Genomic DNA, 18463 nt, shown 5'->3' on the forward strand with positions numbered 1-18463 from the left:
GCCATCCATGTCTCTGTCAACCTCGTATATCAAAGGCACACACCTAAATATGCACACTCACCTGCTCTTCCTGAGTCCTAACCCCATATCTGAGTTCAGACTCTACATCGAGAAAGCAGTCTTAGGCTAATTCATGTAAATAAGTAAGCCCCTTGATGTGGGAGAAAGGGTTTTCTCTGGAGCCCGTCTGCTGTGTGTCCAATGTGGGTCTCAAATAGACTTGGATACAGAATGAGAATGAGAGCTTTACAAATTACACCTGCCATCAAGGGATAACTGCAGACAACCCACTTTGTACCGCATACCTTGACAGCGACAGATCTTCAGACGTCTCTGTCTCTGATGCAGATGGCCCGGTACTGATGCTGAGTCTAGGAACCTTGGTCAGCTGGTCATGAAAATTAGGCATCTTTATGAGGGCTGTACAGTCATCCCAGATTAATCACATGGATTAAATCTGACTTGTAGTCCTAAATCTCTGTCCATCAAAGGCAAATTCACTTTTATATTGTACTCCGTGCATCATTTCTTGTTTTAAAATATGGTCCAGGAAACACAAACCCCATCACAGGAAACTCCAGGCAAAGGGAATTCTACAAACAACTACAGAGAGAAAAACACACGGCACCTTGTATCTGTCTATAGCAAATATACAGTGCCCTGTGGACAGGAAATGCTTTAAGAATTTCTGTTTAACTTTATGTAGCCCAGGGATCAGCAACTGTTCAGGACCAGAGGGTAAATATTTTCAGCTTTGAGGGCCACGTGGCCCTCAAAGAGCAACCGCTCAGCTCTGCCATTGTGACCTGAAAGGACCATGGATAAGAGGGAAGTGAATGCGTGTGGGAGTGCTTCAATAAAGCTTTACTTATGGACCCTGACACTTGAATTTTATACACTTTTCACATGTACAAAGTATTTTTCTTCTTTGAGTCTTTTCAACCATCTTCAAATGTAAAAGCCACCTTTGCTTACAGCCAGTACAAAAACAGGCAGTGATCTGGATTTGGCCATAATTCCCTGCAGCCCTTGTTGAGCCCACTGTTTCCCCCAACCTAATAACTGCAGGACCTTGCCCCACCTCACCTGGTGACACTTATTAACGTTCCAGGGGAGCGTTCTGTAGATAGTGCTACTCAAATTACAGTCTGTGGACCAACAACATCAGCATCGCCTTGGGGCTTGTTAGAAACGCAGAATCTGGGACCCCATCTCACACCAACTGACTCAGAATCTCTGAGAGTGAGACCTAGCAATTTGTTTCAACAAGGTTTCTGGTGATTCTGAAGCCACTGAGGTTTTAGAAGCACTGCCATGGACCACACCTGGAAAACTGCTGTCTTGGAAACATCGGATGCTACCTAGGGCTGTCAGAACAGTCCATTCATTCATTCAACAAGTCAATTCACATGAATTGAACACCTACTAGGGGCCAGATCCTTTGCTAAACACTGGTGATTTGAGCTAATTAATAGATACTGTTGGGCCCTTAATGGACTGGGAGAGTCTTACATCAGAGCCCCAGGGAATAGATTTGAGTGGTTCTGCTTCTAATTTCCTCACTTAACAATCAGGCTTTGCTGGCTGGGGCCACACTACCAGCTCAGGCAACACACAGGATGGAGGTTATGTGCTAATGTAAGTGAAGTGTTGCATGTCACCTAGATAATAAATGCCATTTCACTTTCAGCTACTGAAATTACTGCTAATCACCATCAGTATGCTTTTTCAAGTGCTGTCTCTTAGAATTCTAATATGCATGGGTTTGGAGTTTGTAGGGGCAGTTTATCTAACACCAGCAATAAACATCCCAACAGAAGATTTCAAGGTGCATTCCATGCCTTTGCTCCCCCCATTCTTCTTAGGAGAGTGGACATTACTTTTTCGGCTTTGAAATGCCGTGCATTTGAGGTTTGTCAGATTCCTCGCTCCGCCCTTCCAATCACAGACATACCCCTACCCTTTAGAGCAGGACAAGGGGTGGGAGCTCCCCGGGGGAACCGTGAAAGTGATGAAAACAAGGCGTCTACCGCATGACTTCACTGTCACTGAACCAACTGCCCATCAACCAGTTCCTTATAGGTGAACATCAGCTTGAACATAGGGGGCCCTACAGCTGTTCTTCAAGTGATGAGAATAGCAACTTTGAGAGGAGATTGCCAAGGAAACACATGAGACCTGTGTGTGTGTGTGTGTGTGTGTGTGTGTGTGTGTGTGTGTGTGTAATTGAGAGAGAGAGAGGGCACATCCATCAGCAAACAGACGTAGAGAAGTGGGAAATAGCAACAGCACTACAGGTCTGAAAGCACAAAGACCTCTATCTTCTAACAAACTGGCCTATTAAAAGGAAAGTTCACTTGCTGGCTTAGACTGAAGGAAGAAGTTCTGCCAAGGAACCCAGCAGCAAAATACGAAGATGGAGAACAGGGTGAGAAGGCGCTCTTGTTTGTCTCCACCTGGAAATCCTTTGAGAGGTGCTGCTTGGAGACTGGAGATTCAGGCACTCGGCTGGTTTCCCTGTTTTCAGGCTTCCATGGGTGATCAGCACTGCAGCAACATGCCTCTTGCCCAGCCTTCAGTCAATGAAAGCTAATTAACAAACGCTGGATTTGTTTCACTCTTAGCAAAGGGTACAGGCTTATCCTGAATGAGCAAGATTTCTGAATATTAAGCTCCCACATCCTTACAAACAAGGTTGATCAGAATTTTCTATAATATATGCCCCTCAACAAGCCAATGAGTCTGGTATTATTTACGCTGTTGAGAAAGCTGGGGCTCAGAGACAGTGATAAACTTGTCCAGAGTCACCCAGCAACTGAGTGCCAGAACCAGCAGTCCAACTAGGTCTTTCTAATATCAAAGCTACGACCCACAATCTACTCAGCATTTCTGGTCCACCGTTTTATCCTGGAGGGCAGATCCTAGTCACTCAAAGGAATATAGGAATTTTGTTTCTGCTCATCTCAAGGTTTAGGAATGAGTTGGTATAAATTCCTTCCAAATTCTGTTTCCTAGATCCCTATTTCTAAAATGGAGACTTGTGTTTAAGTAAAACGCAAAGCATTTAAAACTCTACATCATATCATGAGTACATATTCTGGTGGCCAGAATGGAGGAGGTGGGTAGGGAAAGAAAGGGGCTGATTGGCTCTGGAGGGAGCCTAGTCTGGTTATCTGTAATTTGCACCAAACGGGATTTCAAGAGAGCAGCCAGAAAAATGCACAGGTCACATTTCAGGACCAAGGGCCCATCCTTCTTTGGAAAAATTCCTATGCACACCCGCATAAGCCCTCTTGGCAACCTCTGATAACAACTGAAAGAGACAAAAGATTTTCTGTCTTTTGCTTCTACATGCCCCTAAATACAATGGAATACTACTCAACAGCAAGAAGGAATGCACTATTAGTACATGCTACAACGTGAATGAATCTCAAAATGATTATGCTAAGTGAAAGAAGCCAGAAAAAAATAATCCATACTGTATCTTTCCATTTATATAAAATTCTAGGAAATGCAAACTAATTTATAGTGACAGAAAACAGATAAGCAGTTGTCTTGGCACGGGGCTACAGTGAGATGGGATGCGTGGGTGGGTAGGATTATAAAAGGCATGAGGAAACTTCTGGGGGTGATGGATATGTTTATTTTCTTAATTGTGGTCATGGTTTCCTGGGAGGATGCATCTGTCAAAACTTCTCATTGTATACTTCAAAGATATGGGATTTATTGTATGCCAATTATACCTCAATAAGGCTGTTAAAAAATAAAATAGAAATAAATAAGTGGGAGGTTAAAGGTATTCTAACCCGGAACCACATCCTTCCCTACTGACATTTCAAACTTGAGTGGTGTGTGTCTTAAAAAATATTTCATAGGCAGACAGGTATCCATCTCCATTGTAAAGTAGGCAGATAAGCATTCATGGTGACTTTTGGAGAAAAAGCATAGTTCTGCGGACTCCTGTCTGGGTATGGCTTCCAGCTCAGAAGATGAGTCACGGAGACAGAGTAGGGACCATTGAGACCTTCCCCTAGCTGAGCACACCTGCCTGTACACATGTAAGCTCTCACATGTTCAAATCTGCTTCTTTCCAGGTTCCGTGGCCAAACCCATCACTGACGCCCCAGCCCAGGCACCCTGCCAACCCCCACTCCGACCATGGCTGAAGACGCGGACATGCGCAATGAGCTGGAGGAGATGCAGCGAAGGGCTGACCAGCTGGCTGATGAGGTGAGGGATGGAGACCTGGGAAGGGAGCAAAAGATGCAGAGCTGGGTAGTTTGTCTTATTCAGGTTGAGGTGGGAAAAGGGCTTCTTCTCATGTCTCAGAAAAAAAAAAACAAAAAACAGGAGGAGTATGACTTTGATTTCCTATATATCTAAGGGCTCTGCACACAGGAATGGGTTGGTTATAAAACTTGCATGCAGATCAGTGGCTGAGCCCAAACTTCCAACTTCTAGAAATCTAGAGAAGTCAAGACTCTCTAAGAAAAGCACTGTCTTTGGGTGTCTTACAGCTAGTGTTGTGCCAGAGTTGGCTCAATCCTGAGAGCTGGTTGTTACATTGTCCAGAATTTTGCAAGGTGGTATTAAAATTGAATTCTATAAACTGACAATTAAATAGATTATATTAAAATCAAAGGTAATAAATACTCAGATCTCATCACATCCTAATGATTTTACTACTATCTATCTATGCTTTCAAAGTTCTTGGCATGTGTTGTATCTGTAGTGTGACGATACCGTCTAGTGGCGTGTTACCGTGAACCTTCACAAGTTCACCTTCAGTGACACCATAGTGTAGTTAGAAATCAGAGAGGGAAAAAGTATTTACACCACGGAATTTGCAAACACTACAAATCAGGGCTTGACCTATTGTTCTGTTGATCCTCTAGACTTAAGAAAGTGGAAAAATGTTAATAATGCAGATTAAACTTAAAAGTATGAACATCCACAGCCATTACACTATAAGCAACACAAAAAAGAATTGAGAAAATCTTCCAGTATTTGAAAACTATGATTCTCTTCAGCAGAGAAGCCACTTGCATCATTGACAAATGAATAAAGTTCCAAAACATGTCTTCATTCTTTCACTTGCCTTTTATTCATTCACGTAAATGAAAATATCAACCAGCGTTCATGCCAGAGCTGCACTTGTTTTATGCGTGCTTAGCTGTGGACATGAGAGTTCAGCAAAAATCAACAAAAGCTTTCTGTGAAAATCAATTGGCTATACAGAATTTGCAATAAAGTGTTGCGTATTTTATTATTATTTGTAAATTTTATGGTAGTCATCCTTTATATCATTAAAATAATACACACACACAGACACACACACGCATTTTTTTTCTGTAGATCCCATTGTTAACATTTACCAGCATACCTCTGCTTACAGCCATTCTATTTCAAAAAGCAGCCTGCTGACGGTGCTTCCAGGAAAGTGAACATGTTTCATGTTCCTGCAAACTCTTGTCCAAAATAAGTTTGTCATTGAAAAGCACAGCTTTTGAGAAATTACACTGGTTGCTGGATTCTAGTAATTTAAAAGGAACTTAGAAAAAAGTGACCACACTGTGGCCAAGGGGCCAGCGCTGAATTCAGTTTTTCTTATCTAAGGATGAAGATAATTATTATAGCTGTCTCCTATAGACTAGTTGTTTCAAACACGCTTGATTTTTTTTCCACCCTAGGGCAACAACTTAATTTGTACTGATAAGAACTTCCAATTGTGTTTCTAGGAGCTTTATAAGAAAATTGATGTTAGATTCATCTCAATTCATGACAAATGATATTTGCCTTTAAAATTCAATATTCCTGGTCCAGGGAGGCCAAATTAGTCCTCTGAGTATTCGAGATAATTTTTCATGCCTCCTGCACATGCAAAATTACCTTTTCGAGCTTACTTTGTCTTTGATATCAAGATCAACTTCGTCTGGTTTTGATTTTATGACAATCAGCTTTAATGGAATTGCTTTAGGGAATCTTATTATGTAGAAAGCCTGATAGGAAAGAGATTGAAATTGTGGTTCAGTTACAAACTTCAGAGAACATGTGATAACAACCCTTTATGTTTCCCAAGTGAAGAAAGTTTTTCTGATATTCCAAGAACTCTGGATCCTGCACTCATAATATTTATGTTTTTTATCTTAGTCACTGGAAAGCACCCGTCGTATGCTACAACTGGTTGAAGAGGTAAGCAGTGACTATATTTTAAGATGAACTAATCCCTTTGGCTGACATATTCTTTGCCTAGACCCTTTGCCTTTCCCTAGACCACCGTCCCATTGATTCCAGTGTGAATGTAGCTACCAGAAAGCCACATAATGAGAGAGATGCTATATTTAAGTTGCCAGGTAGCCATCAAAGTATTCACTCTCCCTCCAGCCCAGCCTATCTTCCTAGTCTGGGAAGCAGAGGAGAGTGGTATTTCCAAGTAAATAAATGCTCCCAAGAAATCACAAAAACAAATCAGAGTGATTTTTTAATATACGAAAGAATTATCTACATAAAATCCTCATTTGTACTGATTTTGATGCCTCTAAATTACATCTAATCTTGGCCTTCTGTTTTAAATTTAGCCACATATCACTTTAAAAAATATGTACCCATAGAGGCATAATTTTCAGAAATTGTTACATTTATAGTCAGGCACTAAAATTCATGAAATAATAGGAAAATCCTTTAATAAAGGGAAACATCAAGTCTAGTCATGTAAATATAGAAGCTCTTTTATATTCCTGACTCTGGATTTAACATCCATTTGCAAGGCATGGTTAATGAATCCGTGACTATTTTTAAATGGGTGAAATAGGGCAGACAGCAATAATGGAATCAAAAGGGCATTTGCAATAAACCTCATTTATTCCAATTTGGGAGAGCGGCAGTCAACCAGGAAGAATAAATTGATTAATTGAACTTGTCCGTTGGGAGAGATGAAGTGGAAAAAGAATGGGATGAGCTATATTTATCTTAACTGAATAAAACAAGTCTAATCGTTTTTATTCAGTGAGATGCTGTTTTATCTATGCTTTGAAAATGCTTATCAATGTATAAATTCATGTGTGGTTATCATCTTTAGAGATCTTGGGGGTTTTCTAGCAGAATGATCAAATGAGCCTACTTGCCTCATGCTACTGTAAATTGCTTTTGCAATGACATGAAAGGAGAAAAGGGTCAATTTTCTTTTTTTTTTTTGAAAAGGGTCAACTTTATAAGGCTAAAAGGAAGGGCAGCCGCCTCTCACACTATGGAAGCCAACATTTTCCCTTACTTCTGCAGCTTCAGCTTCTCAGCTAAGAATGGAATACAGCTAAATGTGAATTGCCACAGGAGGGGGAGGAGAAGGTGGCAACCAAGAGCTCAGAGGACCCCTGGGAAGGGTAGGAGGTCCACTGAAGGAGATCTATTATCATGAAAAATGACAGTTTGAGCCTGCAACGTAGCACAAATTAGCCCCCACAGGAGGTGGGCCAGCAAGGGGCCCTCGGCAGCACAGGAAAGCAACCTTCACTCTCTTAATGAAGAGAAATGTTTTCTTTGCGCTGTCCTGGGAACACCACTCACGCGGAAGTATTGAGGACCAAAAAGGAGGCAGATATTCTAAATCTAATAGTGTCGGTGAGGCTTTCAGAATCCACATGTTGCCCCTCATCTTGTCATGAGAACAAGTAAAAGGAACAAATCTGAGTAACACCCGCACATGAGCTCTCACCGTGACAGGAAGGAAGGGAGCCCAGAAGTCAGCTGACATCATTATCTTGATGCGTGTTTATGAGCTTCAACCATGGCCTCCAAGCTCATATTTCATTTTCATTTGTGTGTGTACACATGTGAAGGGAATGTCTAAACTACAACATCTATCAGCAGTTTGCCCACCTGTGCAATGTTGAAACTGCCTAGAACACGGAAAGTGGTGGAGGAATGCATCCAACACACTTTTCCCAACTAGCCCCTCCCCCATCAGAGTCTTTGGGCCGCAGAGACTTCTTTTTCTGTGTCTTCTTAAATTGCAGGCAGTGTTGGCCAGTCTTGGAAAAGGAGTGTCTGCTCTAATTTATTCTGGGAAAAAAAATCTCAAAAGCTCTATTAATTGAAGTAGGATTCTCAAATATTACATTTTTGGTTTTCCTAAAGTGTTTCTCGATCAAGCATGAAGTTGCATCTTAGAACAGGGGGTGAAACAGATAGATGCTGTCTCCTGCCTCTAATAAATGAGAGGAGGCTATTAGACTTTCCATCCTTAGGAAATTATGAGCAAGGCATTATTAGACTAGATTGATTGCTCTTACATCCTCCTGGGTTATCTTATATTGATGGTCAAACATCCCTTACGTCTAGGGCATTGTCCAGTCAGATGATATTCTGCTTTTCAATCAAGAAGGAAATTCTCTTTAAAGAGAATCAGCATTAAATATTCATCAAGGGCAGAAATCACTTGGAAAATCTGAGCATTGAAATACCAGGATCTTGCCCATGATCCCAAAGTCCATCAGTGCCATATAATTTGACTTGAGCTAAATGCTTATTGAAATTCAGTCTCAAAGACAGGAAAGGTTACTCAACTTGTGAAGTTTCCCTGAGGTAAACAATTCCACTTTCAGTGGAATATAGGACTTTGTGCCATCCCTCATGGACTTTACGGTGTAACAGAGTGGAAGGCATGGAAGCTTGGTTTTTAACAGAAGCCATCATCAGTGTATCAAGGACAATGTAAAGTTACACAGAGATCAGTAGAGAAAGTTCAGAAAAGCTGAATACCATACACACGTAAAAAGATTAGAAATCACAGAGAACTTGGTTCCCAGCCTGGGGCTGGGAACTGGCTTTTTTTTTTTTTTTTTTTTTAATATTTATTTATTTATGGCTGTGTTGGGTCTTTGTTTCTTTGCGAGGGCTTTCTCTAGTTGCGGCAAGTGGGGGCCACTCTTCACCGCGGTGCGCGGGCCTCTCACTATCGTGGCCTCTCTTGTTGCGGAGCACAGGCTCCAGACGCGCAGGCTCAGTAGCTGTGGCTCACGGACCTAGTTGCTCCGCGGCACGTGGGATCTTCCCAGACCAGGGCTCGAACCCGTGTCCCCTGCATCGGCAGGCAGGTTCTCAACCACTGCGCCACCAGGGAAGCCCGGAACTGGCTCTTTTGATGGATGCATTTCAGCAAATATTTATGGAATGCCTGACGCTGGAGGTGGAAGATCAAAATTGATATCATGTAGAAAAACAGATATGAAAATAGCTCTCCAAATTCAAGGCCACACCTGCCTCAGGAGCACAGAGGAGCGGACAATGAATTCTAGAGGGAGAATTATGAATACTATTTGATTCCAGACAAAAAAGTTAACTCTGCTAATACTAACTGCAGGAAATGAGGTCTACACGTTAATGCCTTGGGCTATGGAACAAAGCCAGAAAAAGCCACGCTGCCCTAGGGCAGGCTGATTCAAAAGCCCCACAAAGAGCTTTCGTGCAATGGTGGTTACTGAGGGCTCCCCAACATTTATGGGTGTTTCAGCATCTTTTCTTTTCATTCCAACTTATCTTTCGAAACACGTTGGCCACAAGAAGAAGATAAGTATTCTAAAGCTATGTCTTTGTTATGCCAGACTTTCTACTAAAGGTGGAAAATTCAGGCTGAGCAGCTGTTTTCAGGTAGACAGTTGTAGGGGTCTTTTGGAACTCTCGCGGTTAAGAGACTGTCTGGACTGGCCTAGTTTTAGCTCAGGTGTATTGGACTTTGGGAAAAGCATTTCAGGATGACAAAAGACTTTAAAATGTTCTATAAACATGGTCTTAGATCATCAGCAAGAAAAAAAAATAAGAATAGAGAAATAAAAAGTAAAAAGAAAGAAATGAAAAAGAAATCAGGGACTTCCCTGGTGGTCCAGTGGTTAAAAATCCGCCTTCCAATGCAGGGGACGCGGGTTCGATCGCTGGTTGGGGAACTAAGATGCCTCATGCCACGGGGCAACTAAGCCCACGTGCCGCAGCTACAGTGCCTATGCACTCTGGAGCCCACACACCACAACTAGAGAGCCTGAGTGCTGCAACTAGAGAGAAGCCCATGTGCCACAATAAAGAGCCCAAGCCCGCATGCTGCAACGCAGATCCCACACGCCACAACTAAGACCCAGTGCAGCAAAATAAGTAAATAAATAAATATTTTTTTAAAAAATCACTGATGTCTCCAGCTCCCCCTGTTCACAGTTAGATAAGTTTCCCAGGGATCTTGAACAGGAACCAGGAATTCAGCTAAGACGAAAATAGAACCACCTCCTCTCCCTCCTAGCTATTAAAACATAATACTCATTAAGGAATCAGAGAAAGTAATATTCTGCCTCCCCCAAGATATCGTCCCATCCCTGTCCTTCTCTCTTGCTGTCCTAATTCCTCCAAAGGACCACCCAGTTGTTTTGATAAAAGTTGTCAGCAAAAAGTGGAGCCAAATATAAGTTCTACTATTTATTGAGAACCTACTATATGCAAGCGACTGTGCTCAGAGTGTATCATCTACTTTAATCTCTGCAGTCACTTTTTCTACTGCTTTGCTCTCCATTTTACCAAGGAGGAAATTGAAGTCCACAGTGGTTAAGGAACTTGCTTGAGACACACAGCCACAAAAGACAGAGATGAAATTCAAACTCAGATCTACCTGATTCCAGAGTGTGAATTCTTACAGCATTTCCTTCCACCAGCAACTCCCACAATATTTTTAAAAAATTTTGAGAATTCCACAAAAAGCAACAGGATCTAAGAAAACAAACATAGCAGCTCATCCTAAACTGACAGATTCCACACAAATGAAATCCTTTATCTCAGTTTTTGAGTCACGGCTTCCAGTGGAGTTGAACCTGTAGAAGCTTTTAGGTTCTGTAGCTTATCTTGTCTTTATAAATCTTGGGAAGTGAGGGAGCTGTTTCTGTCCCCATCTGACAGCTGGGAAAGCTGAGACACAGAGCAGGTGACTCTAGAGAAATAGAACTGTAAAGATAAGTCTAGAATTCAGAATTACTGACTCCCAGATGCCAGCTCTGTTCACTTGACCAAACTGTTTATCATTCTGTGAAGCACAGTTTAGAAGCCAGGCATTTGTCTGGCCCTTACCTTAGTGCCTGGGGCAGAGTGGAAGCTCAATAACCATTTAGTGAATGAATGAATGAATGAATGAACTAATGAACAAGTGAATGAACCAACCTAGCAACTACCCAATCTTATTTAGTATCTCTATCCTTATCTTAAATATGGGAAAGCATCCTGAAAGGTCAAGTGACTCTTCCCCAGTCTCAAGACTATTAACTGGCTGAGCTAAGAACATAATCCAGCATTCCTGACTCTCTGACCTGTGCTCACTGCTTCTGTTCTCCCAAATTGGGGCAAACTCTTGGTGGTTCTGTGAATCATTCCAGCACTGAAACATTTAGCACCAAATTGAACAAAGAGGAAATTATACTTGCAGAGGAAATTATACTTTATTTTATTTATTATATTAAATAAATGGGTAGAGCAGAAAGGGTCAACAGATGAGAGCTGAACTGACTAAACTGAAGTCACTCACCTGTTTCCCACCCTCCATCCCAAATAGAATGGAACAGAGATATCATGCATGGCCTTGAGTTGGTTTCTTAGAGAAGAAGGTGCTCTCTGAGATGATTCCGTCCTCACTGGAACTTGCATTGTCACATCCATATGCCTGAATGAGCCATCTGCTTTTTACAATTTCCTCTCATAAACAATGGCTAAAATTTGCAGAAAAGGGGCACAGAAGTTGTTAAAATACAGGCTAGTGTAGACAAATGTCCATTTATAACACATTGAAGAACAAGATTTTGAAATGTCTTCTGGGGTCTAGAATTTTGCTGCTCAGTGTATGACCCTGCACCAGCCAGCATCGACAATCTTGTTCAAAATGAAAAATCTCAGGCTCTACCCCAGTCCTACTGAATCAGGATCTATATTTTAACAAGATGTTTTCTATGCAGGGGATTCATGTGCACATTAAAGTTTGAGCAATGGTCTAGAAACTTCTGGTGGTAGTCTGTAATGATGATATTTTAGTTTGCCCAGATATCCTGCTATAGATACATTTTGTGAAGATATTTATTTTATTAACCCTGGTGTAAGGCTAACTATAGGCCAGGCACCGATCTAACATGTGCCGCCTATTAATTCATTGAATTTGCATAAGAACTCAATGAGGTCTGAACTATTATGATCGCTGTATTACAAATGAGAGAACTGAGGCACAGAGTAATTAAGACATTTGCCTGAGGTCCTGCAGCCAGGAAAGAAAACCACCAAGATTCCAAGGCAGAGTCTAGCTCTAGAATCTGTGCTGTCAATGACTCCTGAAGTCATCCTGAGCCATCACTCTCCAAACTACATCCTGACTTTGCAACTAAAACTTATCAAAATGTGTTCAACCACTAATTTGAAAAGACACATGCACCCCAGTGTTCATAGCAGCATTATTTACAATTGCCAAGGTATGGAAATGACCTAAGTGTCCATCAACAGATGAATAAATAAAGAAGCTGTGGTATATATATATACAATGGAATACTATTCAACCCATAAAAAACAATGAAATTTCGCCATTTGCAGCAACATGGATGGACTTGAAGGGTATTATATCAAATGAAATAAGTCAGACAGAGAAAGACAAATACTGTATGATATCACTTATCTGTGGAATCTAAAAAACACAACAAACTAGTGACTAAAACAGAAAAGAAGCAGACTTACAGATATAGAGAACAAACTAGTTGTTACCAGTGGGGAGAAGGAAGGGGGAAGGGGCCATAGAGGTGTAGGGGTAAAAAAGGGGTTCTTATGTGATTACATGAAATCATGTATGTGAAAGTTTTGAAAATTATAAAGCACTATAGAACTTAAAGAATCTTTCATTCAATTTTTTTAAAAAAAGCAAAATAGGCTTTTCTGTCTGGGTGAGTTAACTGCACATGTTCTCTGAAATGGTGAGTTTATAAAAGCTCACAGAAATAATTTTCAGTGTTTTATTTTATTTTTTAAAGGCACTATTGGAATTAAATTGTTGAAATACTGTTAAAAAAAACAAAACAAAACACTTTTGTTGACCTCCACTAATATCTCTCTCTTAGGTTAATGTAAGTCAGTCGAAAATAAATGGGGCCATGAGAGATGTATTTTAGAATTTATTCTAGGTACCACCATGAGCTTTTCTTGAAAAAACAATTAATCCAAACTGTAAGCACTGCCATTTAATACCTATTAATAATCACCCTATAAAACGGAAGGTCTTTTCTTAACTAGTTAGAATTCCAGGAAATGATGATTATGAGCAATGCAAATATCTCTGCTCCTTTTTTCCCACCCACCAACTCCCACTACCCTCCACCAAATAGTTCAGGGCTGTTTGGTTTATTTAGATCATAAGGGGTGAACAAAAAAACTGCAGTAAAACTTGTGGATGAATTATTTTCTCACACCATATTATTGTGCAGAATTTCAGATTTCATTAGAAAAAGCCCTTATTTCTCATCTGTCATTCCCTTTTCTAAATCTTGCAGAACTTCTCTCCATAGAGAAAGAAATGGAAGATTGAATTTCCTTTTGAGCTATGTTTCTCAACCTTTGTGAAGCTGTCATCTTTTTTGATAAACCTAAAAATCTCACCACCACCCCCAAGATTCTTACACATCTTTTCAGTGGAGTACCCCTCCCCAATTCACCTATGGAAACTTTCTGATCTATCGTGCCAGAGAAGATTTAGTCTCGAAGATTTTGAAAGATTTGCTTTCTGTGGTTGGTGTTACAAAAACTATAGGCATTTTTATTTTCCAGATATAAAATCTCACTATAATATTAAGTATGTGTATTTCAAGTCCATGCCAAGCCCCATCCCGAGCCCCACCCCATGGAGACTGAGCTACATCCCCCTCTTCTATCTGAGAATCACTGATGAAGCAAGTCCACAGGTGACCCACCTCTCTGAGTTCCTCCCCAGCCCCTAATACTCTTTGCCATATTTCCTCCCTCTTTTTCCTTTGGTCCTTCTTCATTTTCCATTTCTAGGGCTAATTGTCCCCTTACTGATTTCTCTTTCTCTCTTTTCTCTCTCTAACTCTTTTTCCACTTTGCTACCATTATTGGAATGTAGAGTAAAGATGCTGGTATCAGGACTTTGGTTATGTTGGATGAACAAGGAGGTAAGTTCAGATTTCTTCAGTAAGAACAATTCCTCATCTGAATAAAGTCCATTAAAAAATGATTTGTGCATCTACAGGTGGTCATTGATGTGTGTTATGCACATATATGTGTGTAAGAGTTCTACAGTTTTTATCTTGCTTTTTTTCTCCTTTTTCTGTTGAAAAGATTGGTAAATGTATGGAAATGTTGAGATCTTCATGGTTGAATAAATGGTACTACGCTCCCTGTTATATGTGTTGGGGTAATAGAATTTTGAAGGCAGAAGTCATTTGTTTGAATTTTTAATGATAAGATTTTGGAGAGTTTGAGAATTCTCCTCCTCATCCCCAATCTTTCCCATAAATATGATGTGATAATTCCTAAATAGAATGAGAGAATAGTATACCATATTGTCCATTTCTTTTGACCATCCTAATTCAGCATCTGGCAATATTGATTTCCAAGTCATTATGGGAATTCCTTGAATAACTGGAAGCTGTTTTTAACAGGACATAAGCTGAGGGAAATCATTGTAAAATGGAAAATTGAACCACTTAAAATATTTGAACTTTTTCTTTTAATTATTACAGAAATACTAGAAGCAGTGAACATCAGAGTACCAACATTTTAGTATAGCATATTTAGTCTACAGTGGAACCTAGAAGGGTAATACCAAATTTTTTTTCTTTGAGTTATACATACTGTCATACAGCTATGCTTTATTTAATTCTAGCCACAAGTTAGTTACCCGATTCTATTCTGAATTCTTATCATAATAATCAGATTTAGCAGAATTTTTTCTCTTTATGTATATCTTATGAAGACATTAGAAAACTCTTAGCAATCACGAGAAATTTTTTGTCAAAGATAAAAATATAAAATTTTTTACAACATGGAACACCATAAACAAACTCCAAGAATAAACCTCAAACTGTGTGTGGCGGGGGCGGGGGGGGGGGGTGGGAAACTGCCTTACAGATAACAGACATAAGGCATTTCCCTAAAATACAGAGAGATCTTGCATTTATCAAAGAAAAGGACAACAACATACAAGAAAAAATGGATGTAATATGTAAATCATCAGTTTACAAGTAGACAAATGAAACCATGCTTCACCCAACAACAGTAATGAGATGCCACTCTTTAGCAGATTGGCACAACTTTTTTTAATTGATAATAATCAATGCTGTGAATATGTTGGGAAAACAGAAACCCTCAATCTACAGATGGGCACTGTTGATCGGTACAAAGTTTAAGAGTATTTTGATAATATCTCCAAATTTTGATGTGCACCCATCTTTGACCAAGATATTCCACTCATAGAATTATATGCTGCAGATATTCATTGACAACTCCATGAAGAAAAATATACATGCCTTACCTGTAATGGTGTAAAACTGGAAACTAAATGTCTGTCAGTGGGGAGACTGATCAAATCAATTATGATATGGTCAGGAAAGAAATTCTGCATAAAATGTTCTGCAACCTTTACAATATATGAGATCAATTTTTACTGACTTCTGAGGAGTTACAGCAAGGGCAAGGAGAGACTGAAGGAAGGTGTATTATTTGGGGTCCTCTGGGAAGCAACTGCTAAGAATCAATTAGAAGTGTGTGAGATTTCTTAAGGAAATGTCTGCGATGGGTGAAGGGGAGAGGAAGCAGGAGTAGGCAAGGAGAGTCTTTGGACTGTGATGCAGGCTTGACACTTGTGAGAGGGGAGGGGGGCAGAAGGAGGATTGAGTAGGAAGAGTCTCATACTGTAGTGCTGCTCTGAGAAAGTCTCAGCCAGACTGATAGGCAGCCCAGGAGCAAAGACAACCCAATGGAGCAGCCCTGTGATGGGCAGGGATGCCTCCGCTCTAGTAAATTGTGCTCAGCTGTTGTCTAGAAGCATCCCAGGGAGGGCATGGCTTCCATGTAAATGTAGTGGATCCTATAGGTGCAACAGCTGGAGGTGTCAGCTAACTACAGGGTCCCTCTTGAAGGGAGACCTGAGGGGTACACCCTCATGGCTGCTATATAAAGACTTTGTTTCTATATTATTTATTTGTATTGAACTTTTCCAATAAATATACACTGACTAATTTTTTTTAATCAGAAGAAATTTTTTTTTAAAAAACAATTGAACATCAATCCCAATACTTCTCCCCCCATTTTTAAAATATAAATTGTCAAAATTAATACAAAAATAATGGAGCATAGTGGAGTTGTATTTTGAAGGAATTACAATAGCTGTGGCAGTCTTCAGAACTCTCCAGATGAATTTGCTGTAAATCATAAGACTTGCTGGCTTGATGTGTCTAACAATGCCCCAGACTTTGAAACTCAGGACACAACAAATCATTGCTTTTTTAAAAAATTTGTTTAATTAGGCAGCAGATGCCCATACAGAAGAGTGGTACCTCATTTCCAGAGCTAAATTGATACATATAAACTCAGGTAATAAGGAGTTCTATCTTATTAACTCTTTTAGTTAATAATTTGCATGTGAAGGGAGTAGAAAAGGAGCATTGCAATAGGAGAAAAAGTTTGAGACAGGTTCAGGATAATACCATTTTCTCCCCTAATTATAAAGCATTGACATGAAAAATAACATATACAAATCTGAAGTCAAAAAGAAAGTGAATAAGATATTGAGTTTCAAATTTCATTGTACTTTGATGAAGAAAATCTACAGGCAAAATTTGCCAAAATCTCCAAAAAAATACAAAAATATATTATTCTTAAACACAAATGATTCCCAGGAACATCTTTACATTATTCTCTGAGAAACGAAGTAAAATTGCAGATTTCCCCCACAAGATAGTTAATGTTCTCAGCTAAGACATTTCAATTGTGACCACACAGCAGTAAATGCTAACTTCTCGGTTGAACATATTTCCTAGGATAACCTGGGTTTACCAGATGCGTGGTGAATAATTGATACTGATGAGAAGCATGCAACTGTAAACCCTCAAAAGTGGGTAGCTTCTGCCTGGTCTTAAATGCTACATGTTCCATTTATACTGTAAGAAGAGATTAGAACTTTTGAAATGACTGATGAGTCAACAACTATCTTTACTGCCATTGAAAATGCATTTTGACACTGCATATGCTGTGTTTAGTTGTTTAGATCAGTAACTGCTTTAAAATTTCTCTCCAGTTATGCTCTACTAATTTTGTCTTTGCCTGAACACCAAAAGTGTTGACTGCAACTGCACAGAAGTCTCAAGAAACAGCCATCCGCCTAAAGAGCCAATCCAGGTTGTCCTGCTAAATGGTTGTGCTAGGAAATTCCTTATGGGATTCTTGTTTTACACCCAGGTGTCAGGAGACACCAAGGAGCACTGAGCATGACAGGTGGCCCTGAAATGTCCTGTGTCCTTGGACTTTTCTTGTCTCCAAGAGAAATCCCCATGAAAAACCCCTAACCCTAATGTGGGATGATTTAACCTTTCACTTCCATATCTCTTGTTCCCTTGTTGGTCTTTGCTGGGTTATATGTTTGTCTCGATGCTGAAAATGTTGCTCTTGGGACAATCCCATGGGAACAGCTACAAACTAAACAGTGAAATCTTTGACCACTGCCTGGCAGAGTAAAGGCAAAGTAAACCCTCATCCACAGAGCCTGCCAACTTTCTTAAAGGGTTCATGGCACTACAGGGTAACATTTGTGAAAACATCCCTCTTGCTAAAGTCCACTCACCAATATCTCTTATGAATGACTAAAGCTGCATTGCCCAATATGGTAGCCCCTAGTAATGTGGCTATTTAAATTTATTTAAATGAATTTCCATATGTTCATCAATTCTAAGGAAAATGAAAATCATGTAGGCAGCATCTTGTAATTGGTTACACTCATGAAGCCTTGCACATTGGGTCAATCAATAGTATTGACCTCTTGCTATTCTTCTACTGTTTCTTATTTTACTAGATTTAGGATTCTAATGGCCCATGCTGCTTTACTTACGTAATATTAGTAGAAAAGATGTCTAAACTTAGATCCCTGAGCATCCTGCCGTTGGTGGATCCATTACAAATAACCAGTCATCCAAATATCATAGCAAAAGAAAGAACAATCTCTTGCCCCAACATATAGTGTGATGTACTGGAATACCTCCCCAATCCAAAATCTTATTTCCCACCCAGTCTCCAAGAGTAAACAGAAAACAGCCAGAAAGTAAGTATAGGGAGGTAAGGAGCAGTCAACCCTAGACACTGCATTGCATCAGCCTCTGAGATGCTGCTGTCTACGCCAGAATGGAATGAGGATATTGATTGCTTTCAAGCATTTCCTGAGAAAAATCTTCACAGAAATCAT

The 18463-nt window shown here is 40.0% G+C and overlaps 1 protein-coding gene across 2 annotated transcripts in view; it reads left to right on the forward strand.

Annotated features, from left to right (window-relative positions):
• SNAP25 (synaptosome associated protein 25) overlaps positions 1 to 18463 on the forward strand; it is an 82876-nt gene that overhangs the window by 48257 nt on the left and 16156 nt on the right. For both annotated transcript variants that reach the window (XM_082359222.1, XM_082359221.1), the window contains exons 2-4: positions 4095 to 4230; positions 6151 to 6192; positions 14132 to 14180. In XM_082359222.1, coding sequence (XP_082215348.1) covers positions 4159 to 4230; positions 6151 to 6192; positions 14132 to 14180 — 163 coding nt within the window. In that variant the 5' untranslated portion in view covers positions 4095 to 4158. The remainder of the gene's footprint in view (positions 1 to 4094; positions 4231 to 6150; positions 6193 to 14131; positions 14181 to 18463) is intronic.

Source organism: Balaenoptera borealis (assembly GCF_965194805.1).
Source record: "Balaenoptera borealis genome assembly, chromosome: 16".
NCBI classification, from domain to species: Eukaryota; Metazoa; Chordata; class Mammalia; order Artiodactyla; family Balaenopteridae; genus Balaenoptera; species Balaenoptera borealis.